The sequence below is a fragment of the Pempheris klunzingeri genome, chromosome 18 (genome assembly GCF_042242105.1).
Source record: "Pempheris klunzingeri isolate RE-2024b chromosome 18, fPemKlu1.hap1, whole genome shotgun sequence".
Classification (NCBI taxonomy): Eukaryota; Metazoa; Chordata; class Actinopteri; order Acropomatiformes; family Pempheridae; genus Pempheris; species Pempheris klunzingeri.
In genome coordinates, this window is record NC_092029.1 from 16,908,739 (window position 1) to 16,921,488 (window position 12,750).

The 12,750-nt window shown below is 42.8% G+C and overlaps 1 protein-coding gene across 1 annotated transcript; it reads left to right on the forward strand.

The window, feature by feature from the left end:
• The first annotated feature begins 236 nt into the window (after positions 1–236).
• On the forward strand, positions 237–9,021 carry esr2a (estrogen receptor 2a). Its single transcript, XM_070849741.1, has 9 exons — positions 237–253; positions 367–893; positions 1,488–1,654; positions 1,786–1,902; positions 2,825–3,133; positions 4,252–4,390; positions 6,565–6,698; positions 8,426–8,609; positions 8,784–9,021. Exons 2-9 carry the CDS (start codon positions 496–498, stop codon positions 9,019–9,021), a joined length of 1,686 nt encoding a protein of 561 aa, XP_070705842.1. The 5' UTR covers positions 237–253; positions 367–495.
• Positions 9,022–12,750: the final 3,729 nt, after the last annotated feature.

Genomic DNA, 12,750 nt, shown 5'->3' on the forward strand with positions numbered 1-12,750 from the left:
CAGTTTACAACCACTGTTTCAGTACTTTAGTCGGTGCTTTTCCTCTTCCAGGCGGAAAGGCCCCACGTCTGACTCCACCTGCCAAAGCTTAACGATGTGAGACTCATGGCTGGACTGAGACTGAGCCCTGAACCACCTTCTCTCCTCCGGGGTAGACGGACTGCGGCCCTGTGTTCACTGTCGTCTGGATCATTTCACATGTTGGGTTGATCGTGTGATCCATCCCCACACTGGCAATCAAAGTCAGCCACAGGTTTGATTGGGGTTATGTGCCCTTCTGGGACTTTACAATGTGAGCTCATGAGTAACATTCAACTAGCCTGGCCAGCGTAGGTAGTTCTGCTTTTTGCTTTTGTTCTTTTTCAGGGCCAGGACTTGTAGATTATGACATCACCACAGTGAACTTGACCCCAGTGGAAAAATGACTATCCGAGGCTGATACTCTTTGCTGATGATGTGGTAAATCTAGCGATACTGAGCCCGTCCGTAGTTGCTATGGCCGTTTCCTCCTGTCCAGAGAAGGATCAGCCCCTCCTCCAGCTTCAGAAGGTGGACTCCAGCCGAGCTGGTGGTCGCGTCCTCTCCCCGATCCTCAGCTCCTCCTCTGCTGGCCTGTCCCTGGAAACGAGCCAGCCCATCTGCATCCCCTCCCCTTACACCGACCTTGGCCACGACTTCACCACCCTACCTTTCTACAGTCCAACTATCTTCAGTTACGCCGGCCCAGGCATTTCAGACTGCCCCTCCGTCCATCAGTCACTCAGCCCCTCCTTATTCTGGCCCAGCCACGGCCATGTGGGACCCCCTAGACCTGTGCACCACTCCCAGGCTCCCAGGCCAATCCAGAGTCCATGGGTGGAGCTGTCGCCGCTGGACAGCTCCTTAACAACCAGGTAGGATGCAGCACCACCTCCTGACTCTGTTATAACAACACTGTCTTAACAATCATCCATGTTAGTAGTAAGGCTGCAACTAACTGATTATCTTTTAATCTGAGTACTATTTAGTAGTTTAAAAAATGTCAGAAAATAGTCCATCAACCAACAGTTCAAAAAACCTCAAAATATTAAATTACATGATGAAATGGCAAAGTAAGCAAGTATTTTTGGTTGAGAAAATGACGTAATTGTCCACTGATTAGCTGATTATTGACTTTTTCTATGCTGTAGTCAGTATTAATAGTTGCATTTTAAAACCCCAAATTCTGACCTCCAAGATAAAATAACCCAGGTTATTGACTGAACTTCATATTTCAGATCAGCACTTAGAAATGTTGACATTGTTCAACATATACATAAAATCATTCTCCTGGTCTCTCCAGATCTTCTCTGGTGTTATATGATTATTACCTGCAGTGAGCAGAAACAGCCTTTAATCACTGACCTACTAAAACGGAACATTCAGTACACTTGATTAAACTGATTTGCATGCTGAGGCCAGATTGCTTATTCCACATGCTTTTGTCTCGACTCAAACTCATTTGTTAGTAAGAGCGTGAGGAGGCGTTCTCAGGAGAGCGAGGAGGGCGTGGTGTCGTCCGGCGGGAAGGCGGACCTCCACTACTGTGCCGTGTGTCTCGACTACGCCTCAGGCTACCACTACGGTGTCTGGTCGTGTGAGGGGTGCAAGGCCTTCTTCAAGAGGAGCATCCAAAGTGAGACACAAAACCCTGCAGTGTGGGGTGGACACAGTCACAGGACCAGTTTTTACTGAGAGAGGTGTTTGCTAAACTCTTTATTCTTCTAATTTTCTCCTTGTCCTTTTGCCTTCGCCTCTTTCTTTTAGGACACAACGACTACATCTGCCCGGCCACCAATCAGTGCACTATAGACAAGAACCGCCGTAAGAGCTGCCAGGCGTGTCGCCTTCGCAAATGCTATGAAGTTGGCATGACCAAGTGTGGTTAGTGTCTTTTTTGTTCTCATTTGTGTTCGTCTTGCTCTTCTGTTCCCACCATTGATTGTTATCATTTCTTTTTCTGCCCCCGACCAACAAGAAAACGCTACCAGACAATCTTTCTCCTTGTTTAACCAGCATGCTGTTATTATTATTCTTGTTAAATGTCATCTTTCATATGAAAATTCAAGTGATCACAAATTCCCTGTGGCTTTCTTTGCCCATAAATGTTTCCCTGCTTTTGGTAATCAGAGTAATATCAGGGACGCCGGCCAGGAAAGGTAGTAGTCCGTTTCCTTGTAAAATGAATCTGTTGAACAGCTGTTGGCTGTTGGGGATTACAAGTGACACACACTATTAACTTTACAAATGAATTAAAAGTATAAACAGGATTTATGTGTTAACGATCACAACTGCAATGTGAAAACAACGTGCAACGAGGCAGTGGTCATGATGAACTGGAATCTGCAGATCCCACCAGCTTTATGGAACTTCAGAGCACGTTTCAGCTCTTGGTTTAGGCCTCCAGTCTGCAACTTTAGTGTTACGGTTCACTCTCTCTGCTCTCACAGTGTTTTTAGTGATGTCAAGCAGCTGTTTTACGCAAAAGAGCACACTTCCTGCCCAGCCTCAAACAGCAGTCAGTTAGTGTTTAGTAGCTGAAGAGCCACATATTTCACTCAGACGTTGGTAGAGACCAAAAATGGAGCAAAAAGGAGAGTGAATATTTGTCCTATATTCATTAGTAGTGGTCATTCACCCTACTAAAAATAAATGTTGCTCCATATCTGTTGGATGTGTTAAGTATATAATACGTTGCTGGTTTGAATAAAATTTAAAACATGGCCATGTTTCACAAATTCGGGTGGTGACATATGCCCAGGACAATTAAAAGGCTGTATTTTATGTTTAGCTTTCTTTGTCTCAGGTATGCGAAAGGAGCGCGGAAACTGCAGGAACCCCCAGACGAGGCGAGTGACCCGGCTCACCTCGCAGGGCAGAACTAACGGGCCACATGCGTTCCCTGGACCAGTGGTGGGTTCCCTAAACGTGCCCCACGATCCTGCGCTGACCCCAGAGCAGCTGATTGAGCGGATAATGGAGGCGGAGCCACCAGAGATCTACCTCATGAAGGACATGAGGGGGCCGCTGACTGAAGCAAACATCATGATGTCGCTCACCAACCTGGCCGACAAGGAGCTGGTTCACATGATCAGCTGGGCCAAGAAGATTCCAGGTGTGTGACGGGGGAACCGGGGATCCCTGAGAAAGCCTAAAAGAAAATACAATTTATTTCACTGACGTTAGACTAGGAAAGAGCTAGACATCATTAAAAATGAGCTCTAGCTGCTTAATGCACTTTCACATTTAAACAGTGAAAAGTAAAACATGATCCATCAAGAATATTCTGCTCTGCTATTGCAAACATGATTTGCCTCACAACTGCACACAACTTGGATCTTTCATCATCTAACTTCCCCACATTTCGTCTTTTTCTGAGCCCCAAAAAAATAATGGTTTGTTGGTTTTATTTAAAGATTGCACAAACACATCACAAAGCATCAAGATAAAATGCCCAGAATGACATATCTGGATGTTTGCATGCCTCCCTGCAGAGCTGCTCAGTCAGCAGAATGACTCACTTAACCATGGCCAGACACGGCTATTGTCTCTGCTTTATTTAGCATGTGAGTCTGCAAGACTGAGGAGCAGCGGTTCTAATTTGGAGGTGGACAATGAGCTGTGACATAACTTTTATCACAGTGTGTCTCTGTTCATTAGGCACGCTTGATTGATTCAGGCCATGGCCGAAATCGGCTGAAGGCCCCCTTGTCGTGTGCTTCAGACATTATGGCACAGAAGCCTTCTACCTCGCTCTAAAGCGGCATGTTTGCGCGTCCAGAGTCACTCAGCGCTTGGCTGAAAAGTTGCCCCAGACGATTTGTTCTGAACCTGCTGGTAGCCTGATTTTTGACATTTTTTTTGACAAACATTTGAATTAGAGCTGCAGTTAATATGTTAATGTAGCTATGTTTTTTTCTTTTTGTTGATGAATTCAAATGATAAATTAGAGAAAAATAGTAAATCCTCACATTTGAGATGCTGCAACTAGCACATTTTTTTTGCGTGACAAATTATCACTTAACAAAATCATCAGTTTTTTCAGTCAAGTAACACCCCCCCCCCACACACACACCCACTCTTTATACCATTATAATCAAATATTCCACATACACTGAGGGACTTCCATACTGTGTGTCTTTGCTAACATAGATTTTAGTATTTTGGTATATTTAATGATCTAATATATATAATGATTGTGCAGCACACACTCAGACTGTGTCTTTTCCTCAGGGTTTGTTGAGCTCAGTCTCTTGGACCAGGTGCACCTGTTGGAGTGCTGCTGGCTGGAGGTGCTGATGGTCGGGCTGATGTGGAGGTCAGTGGACCATCCAGGGAAGCTTATCTTCTCCCCTGACCTCAGCCTGAGCAGGTACCATTGCCACATCGCTGCTTCACATGCTCAATTCAAGGTTTTGCCATCATGTTGTTCAATGTATTAACACTCTGTAATTACCTATTTTATATCTGTTGTCATTTGTTCTGCACTGGATTCAAATTTCCTTCACACACACACAGGAAACTATACACGTGCAGTGGATAGAAAATGAATGCACAATTTTTAGATTATGTCGACATAGAGCAAGGACTGTGGATGATTGAACTGCATTACAATAATACTACAATAATGATAATTATTCCAGCTGTAATAAAAAAAAACATTTATTCAGAGAGGTAATGCAGAGGCCATTGGGTACCTTGAACAGCCTACAATGTTTTATAGGCCACATGTGCATCACTGAACAATATCAAAGCTACTGCACACATATGAGAGGGTGGCTGAAAAAAAAAGAAGCCTGAGGAAGTCCGTTTGAAGTTTGCAAAGAGACACATTGAGGATCCTGAAACAAACTGGATGAAAGTCTGAAGAAAGTAAAATAGAACTTTGTGGAACACGTGTCAAATGTTATGTTTGGTGAAAAACCAACACCACCAGTCGGCAAAATAATACCACCCTGACTGAAGCACGGTGCTGGCAGCATAGTGTTGTGGGGATTTCTCTCATCAGAAGGGGCTGGAGAAGGAGAGGTGGACGAAGCCAAATACAGCGAAGAACCCGTAAAGGTCTTGCAAAAAGGACCAGAAACTCATGCTCCAAGAGGACACCTTCCTTGCAAAGAACAAGGTGGATGTTCTGAAAAGGCCAAATCAAAGCCCAGACGTAAATCCCAAAGAACATCTGTGGAATGACTTGAAGGTTGCCGTCCATCACTGGAAACCAACAAATCTCTCTGAGCTTGAACAGTTCTGGATTTGGAGATCACTTGCCTTTGCAGCTGTGCCAACCTTGTGCAAAGTCTTACAAAAATACTGGTGGCTGCGGTTGCTGCCAAAGGTGCTGCTATCAAGTATTGATTCTAGGCTGAATGAATAAGTCATTTGTTTTGTTTTCCAACTCCATTATCTACATCGGTCTTAAAATCCAGTACTGGCCGTACTGCGTGTCCGAGCCACCATTTATCCCACATTCAGTAGAAAGCCTGATACTGGTAATAAATAACAAAGATGTCAGTGAATATTTAATGTCTTCAACTAATGTTCAGGAAATAGTTTTTTTTTTTATTGAGACAATCTGACAGAGAGATTTGTGTGAGGACTCTCCTCACGATATCTCCTTCACAGCGTTGTCACAGAGAAAGTGACTATAATGAGCAGCTGTGGCCACATCAGGCTACAACAAGAGTCGTCTGCTGGTGCTCGGCCGCTTCTAAAAAGTGTCCCGAAGCCCCCTCGCTTGAAAGGCGCGGTCACATTGTGATTTTCCCACGTGGTTGGTTGCCTCTTGTCCTCACATGATCTCGTGGAAACCGTGCAGTGTATGCTGCAGTGTACCAGTAATGGGAGGATTAGTCTCCCTGTGGGGGGAGAAGTATTCAGATAATTTACTTCTCTAACAGTAAAGGCAACAAACCACACTGTACACATACTTTTGATAAAAGCGCCGAAATATTGTCGGCAATAAAACTACTACTTAAAACTACTCGTTATGTCGAGGTAGTATATTATAGGATCTTTATTATTGATGCATCGGCATCATTAATGCTCGGTTGAGGTTGCCTTATATGCTGTTGGATAGTTTAATATTCAACGTGGCATCAGAGGTTTTGAATGCCAAATTTGAATCTTAAAAGTAAATGGGAGCTAAAGTAAATGTAGTGCAGTAAAGATGAGAATGTTTCCCTCTGAAGCTTTATAGAGGTAGAAGATAAAACTGTTGAGAGAGTTGATAGAAAAACTCTCTCTCAAGTAGTTCAGAACTTAAGGACAATCAATAAATATACTTTGCTGCTTTCCACCACTGGAATCTTCTGCTTTGTTCAGCTTTTCAGTGTCAATGAAATGAGTCACCATCCAGTAAAAGAATCCATGCCCTCTCCTCAACAAATGCTTCTTCTTTGCCATCTTTTGAATCTCAATCTGAGTTAAATCCATCCACCATCCACAGTCGGTGCAACAGGTCACATGATTTTTGGATAATCTGGTTAGGGCAGAAATCAGGAGTTGTATGTGACAGTAACTGGGTGTGTTTGTGTCTTTGCACGGCAGAGAAGAGGGGAGTTGCGTCCAGGGCTTTGCGGAGATCTTTGATATGCTGATAGCCGCCACGTCCAGGGTGAGAGAGCTCAAGCTCCAGAGAGAGGAGTACGTCTGCCTCAAGGCCATGATCCTCCTGAACTCCAGTGAGTCAGCATGTGTGTGTAGGTGTGTGTGTGGGGATGCACATACTCTCGTATGATGTAAGAGATATAGAGATGTATGTTTGTGTTTGTGCGAAACCATGGCTGAGTGTTTGATTGGTGACTCAGCATGTGCTCCCGTCAGTGTAGTGGGTTGGCAAGGAGACAGGCTATATAATCCATCCAGTGAAACCCTAATGGGAACACTGTGCAAAGGCTGAGTCTCTGCTCTCATTGGTTCTGCTGAATGCTGGGAGTAACAGGCAGTACCTGTGTGAAGATGAACAGGGCCAGAGCCTCTCCGGTGAGCAGCTACAGTAACGGGGAGCTACAGGGAGTAAGTAAAGATTAATGTTTCTGTTTTTTGGTTTTTTTTTGGTCATGCTTTTTGCACCATCCCAGCTTGGACATTTGTGTCTGAGCAGGATGCAAAAAAGAGAGGAAAAAAAAATCCAACCTTCAAACAAAATTGGTTTGGGCTGTTTAACCTCTCTCAATCAGAATGTCAAAAACTTTCAGACGCACACATGTGACCTCCTGAAGTCCTGACTTGAGAGAAAAATGTGACTGAAGTCTGACTTGTGGCCATTAGAGGATCGGCATCATGAGGCGCTCTCTCATTTAAGCACCTCAACTTTGAGTAGAATATTTTTTTTACTCCATGTCCCTAAAAACACACATTAACAGTAAAGCACGAGTATCAAACAAGTCATGTTACTCTACAGTAGCTGACATGGTTTGAACAAAACCTTATTAAGAATTCTAGATTTGTACGACATTCCATTTTTTCCAGTTTTACATGCATGAATTTAGGAGTCTGATGGCTTTTTCTCCCTCTGACGAACACAGTTTACGAGAAATGTTGCCGTCTCAGAATTTTACCCGCTTTAGATAATTGGTCGCTGGGGGTGGACGATACCGTGGAATTAGGTTTTGAATCAATACCAAATAATAGTGGAGCTAGAATGGCTGATGCCTTTTTTTTAATATTGAAAGCAGCTCATCATGATTTGTGAAGTTTTAGCAATTTCTATTTAGAGTTTTCTGTTAACAACATAGTCAAACGCATGTTAAACACCAGACATGTACTAAGGATGTTCACATAAGGCCAGAACGTGATCTAACGTGAGACACATTAGCTGCATCAGCAGATTAAGACCTGAAGTATCTTTCCATCCCTCTGGGCTGCTTAGTGTCACGTAACTGCCAAATAGCTGCATCATTTCTAATCACACTTACATAAGCTTTTAACTTTGCCTGAGTTATTTTCATGTTGCCGGCCCGCTGTTATGGTTTATTGGGGCACAGTCCTCTTTGTAATGAACCATGTAATGGGTCTGTTCACTGTTTCAAAATGAATTCTCGCCCACATTAGGTACTGCTTTCCACATTTTACCGTTCAACATGAATGTTTTAAGAAACGGCTACAGTTCTCTGTGGTCACGTTGTGAGTCTTCAGTCACAGTCAGTCTTGCCATCAATCTGACATGAAATACTTTCACCAGTTGAACAGTAGTTTACACAGTTGCGGCTTAATTCCCGCTGCCAATATTCCCCACTTGTTGAAATGTTCAATATTTAGACACGGTTTAAATTTCACAACATTTCCCCGTGAAAAAACGACTAAATTAAGGGGAAAATATAGGGAAATACTTATCTTCATCAAACCTTAAATGAGCTGCTGGTTGACGCCAAAATGTCTGCATCTCTGTGCCCGTGTGTGCTACCAGACATGTGCCTCAGCTCCTCAGAGGGCAGCGAGGAGCTGCAGAGTCGCTCCAAGTTGCTGCATCTCCTGGACGCCGTGACCGACGCTCTGGTGTGGGCCATCGCCAAAACTGGCCTCACCTTCCGCCAGCAGTACACCCGCCTCGCCCACCTGCTCATGCTGCTCTCACACATCCGCCACGTCAGGTAAGAGGTCGTGTGTCGTCGTGCCAACAGTGTTCGTCTATTGAATGTTCTGACAGCACATGTAATGCTAGAAAAGTTGTTTATATATGAACTTTTTTGGCAAATAAAGTGATTTTTCTGTACTATTCTGACTTTATTACTGTATCATTGCTCTTTTTCTGTTCAAATGTGCAGCAACAAAGGCATGGACCACCTCCACTGCATGAAAATGAAGAACATGGTGCCTTTGTACGACCTGCTGCTGGAGATGTTGGATGCCCACATCATGCACAGCTCCCGTCTGCCTCGTCGGCCTCCCCAGCAGGAGTGCAAGGACCAGAGGGAGGTTCCTGCTCGGTCACACAGCTCTGAGAGCGGCCCCTCAAAAACCTGGACTCCCAGCAGCACCGGAGGTGGAGGTGAACTGCAGTAGTCAGATCAGAATTCAAACGCAATGATTTTTCAAACGCTTTGCGCAAAACAAGTTCGTATGACCGACGATGTTGGCGTTTTACTGGAACGTCCTGCAAAGCACTGAATGCTGCGAACTCTAATAGGTGAAACTTACACTGTGCACAAATAACTAGTGAACTTTTCAAATCTTCACTGTTGGATCTTTAAGATGTTACTGTGCAGACAAACCAAATTTGGAGTACTCATTGCCTTACCACCACATGTTGAAAGGCCACAGTGGCACGAGATGATGAACACTTTGTCACATAGCACCAGTAAATAGCACCAGCACTTGCTTCAGTGTTCCTTTAATGTTACTGCCATAACAGGAGCTAATTTCATATCCGATAACCAACCAGTTCATGTGTTAAGGAAGGTGCTATGTAGCGTGTTAGCCATCATAGTAAATCACTTCAGAAAACAGCTTTGGCAAACCGTGACATATAATCTCACATTATTCATGTATTAATCTCATTGTCTTTACGTACGAAATCTAATTTCTAACCATTTAATCAGAGTCAGTGCAGTCACTAATTTCCAGTTGTCCACGTCTTGTATTATTCTGGGCGTCCCCTGAGAAAATCTACGTGTTATTTTTGCCTTCAAACTATGCAATTTCACATCCTTTTAGACCAATATTATTGCTTTAGATGAAGCCCCACACCTTGACTGATTATTTTTATTTACACACATCACAGTCTTTATAGCAACATTTAATTCTTATAATGATCAATTATATTTATTCACAAATTAAAAAAGAGCTATGATGAACAGGTCAGTAATTATTTTGCAAAAAGGAGCTTGCTAATGATGATGATATTAATAATGTCCTAGACCCTGGGTTCCCAGTTCCACACCCCCCCCCTGCACCCCTACCTGCCCATTTTCCATGTGTGTCCTGATTCAACAGTAAGGGCTGGTGAGTTGCATCAGGTGTGTGCAAATCAGAACACTATGAATGCAGGCAACACATTTTCATGGTATGGATTCACTGTATAATAAATTCACACAGGTGTAGAACTTCAACAAACTACCTAGCTATTTGGCCCTCAATTGGTGTGATCAACATCATTGTATCAGTGCTTATCATTGTGCAAACTGACTGGTAAATGATGCACTCTTATCTGTGATATCATCTACTGCTTTTAACTTGTAAGGCTAATATACTTTCTAGTCCACTGATTTATTTCCCATTAAGTGCAAATGCCCAGTCACTGCGCAGTAGGGTGAGACTTGCTGGGTAATGTGGTGTTTTTACACTCTTATATATGGTGTATAACTTAGTCATTTTACTTGTTGGAAGTGAAATATTGTCGTTTTATCTTGGTTAAAATGACACGGTAGTCCGTTCAGTACAGTGGTGAAACCCCATTTATCTTAGAGTTCAGTGAGGCCACTGAAAGATTGGAATCATAAGTTAGTACTGAAATCTAGCAGAACATAAGATAGATTGAAAGTAGGCACTCGCAGCCAAAAGAGATGATCAAAATGTCTCAAATCCAGTCGTTGTCGCAGATCTCCTGATGACCACTAGATGGTGCTTTACAACACGTGGAGCATTCAGTGTCAGTCAGGGAAGTTTCACTTATTGTGAAGGGTCATAACCACTATTGCTCTTAAGACAGAATTGCACTCATACCTGTCAAGGTGTGCTTGAAGATACACCAACTTATTTTCGCATCATAAGATAAGATAAGATCAACTTTATTCATCCCGAAGGAAATTATTTTGCCAGAATACAAATACAAAAGTTGAAGCAGTATACACATTAGAGCGTGCTGCAGTAAGCACTGCGTGCACACGTGTGATCACTGCAAGAAGGGCTTTCTGCAGCTTTGATGTAAGGCAGACTAAACAGGACAGCAGGAGGAAAAGGAAGGATGGTAATCCAACAAGACAGAACCTCTTAGAGAGCTGGGGAGCATATTCAGAAAAAGGACAAAGCATTCAAGTTTAAGATTAGCATTAGAGTGGCTGTGCGTGAGAACTTTAATCTGGTTTACGGATTATTTTAGGGCAACAACTTCTGTCTAGAGGATAAAATCAGCAAAAATCAGAAAGCCATCGATCAACTTTTGTTGGTTAGCCCACTTCAAGCATCTCTCGTAGTTGTAAGCAATCCACTGCGTCCAGTGCAGACTGTGTTCCACTAGCACTGGTGTCGAGCATCATCACTGCTGTGGAAGCCATGGGACTGTGTGCTGTCACTCCAGGGTTTATCGCCATCACTCTCATCCTCCATTAGATGAGTAATAGTCCATGTAGGAACAAATGACACAGCTTTCAACAGTCAGAGCTGACCAAATCAAAATAACCATCTTTTTAATTTCCTAAACATTTGTGCAAATTGTTTTTTTTTTTTTTTTATCTCAGTTTCCATTCCAACAGGAGGCCACGATACCGATCGTTTGTCCATTTGTCCCATCCACGTGATTGACTGTTTACATCTCCCTCACGCTTATTGAAAACTTCTTTGTCTTCGATTCCACCTTTTCCTACTGACCTGAGTAATTAGCACATCTGATGTCCTTCCCTGTCCCCCACACGTCACCTGTTCATCTCTATAAGGGACTGTTGTAATGAACGGGGTTACTTGTCCACTTTGCACTATTAAGCAGGTTAACAAAACAATCTTCAATGCATAAATTGTAGCACTGTCCCACCTACAGCAGCTGCTTCTCCATCAATTACAGCTCCCTGCCCAGTTACACCTATACTGTCTCTTTTCAATGTGAGATTCCTCCCAGTTAAAACTTTATTTAAATCACTCTATTTTATCTGCCAACTTAAGTGTTATGTTTTAACCGATTCTTGGTTAAAAACTCAGGATTGCGATCAGCTTGTTGAACCCCAACCTGAACACCATGATTATCTTGGCAAACCCAGGAATAGTGGTCCTGGTGATGGCCCCGTTAGCGTCTTTAGGAACTTAAAATATACACATTTGCTTTAATTAATTGCCCTTTTGAGTGTGATAGAATTGCTGTTGTTCATTCATGTTGACGACTCTTCAAATATTCACGCTGCTGTTTTTTTTGTTTTTTTTTTAAACATCACTACATTGTTTAACCTTAAACAGTTCTTTCATGGACAAACCACAGAGCTGTAGCCAAACCTCGGACCTTATTGAAATACATTTTAATTACCATAGCCCATTCCAGTCTGAACACTATCACACCATCAAACTGGCTTTGTCTGTGCATCCATACTGAATGATATTGCTCCTTTTTAAAGTCAGGTCAAAGCCTACGCAGCAAAAATCTAAGTATTCATAGCTGTAAGTCTGAGTGTAGAAAAGCCAAGCGGAGATGAGCTTTTATCTGACTTCATTAATTAACTGCATTAACTGCACATACGCTATTGTTCATCAGCCGCTACAGAAGACTTCACACTTTTCTCCCCATTTCCTTGTCTGAGCTTTTACAAATAGCACCTTCTAGTATCTACTATCTTCTGTCTTTCAGTCCAGTCGATGAAATACCAACAATGTTTTATCTGGTAATCACTGAATCTATTGGGCCCTGTCCTCTGTCAGTTTTAGTAGTTCTTTATCTGATGGTTGTTTCCTGGATTATGCTTTAAAACTGCCTGTGTACAACTCTTTAAAAAAATAGACACTGCGCTGGATCCTACCCCCCCTGAAAATTACAGACCAATCTCCAAGCTACCTTTTTATAGCAAACATTTGAGGAAAATATGTGACTGCTAA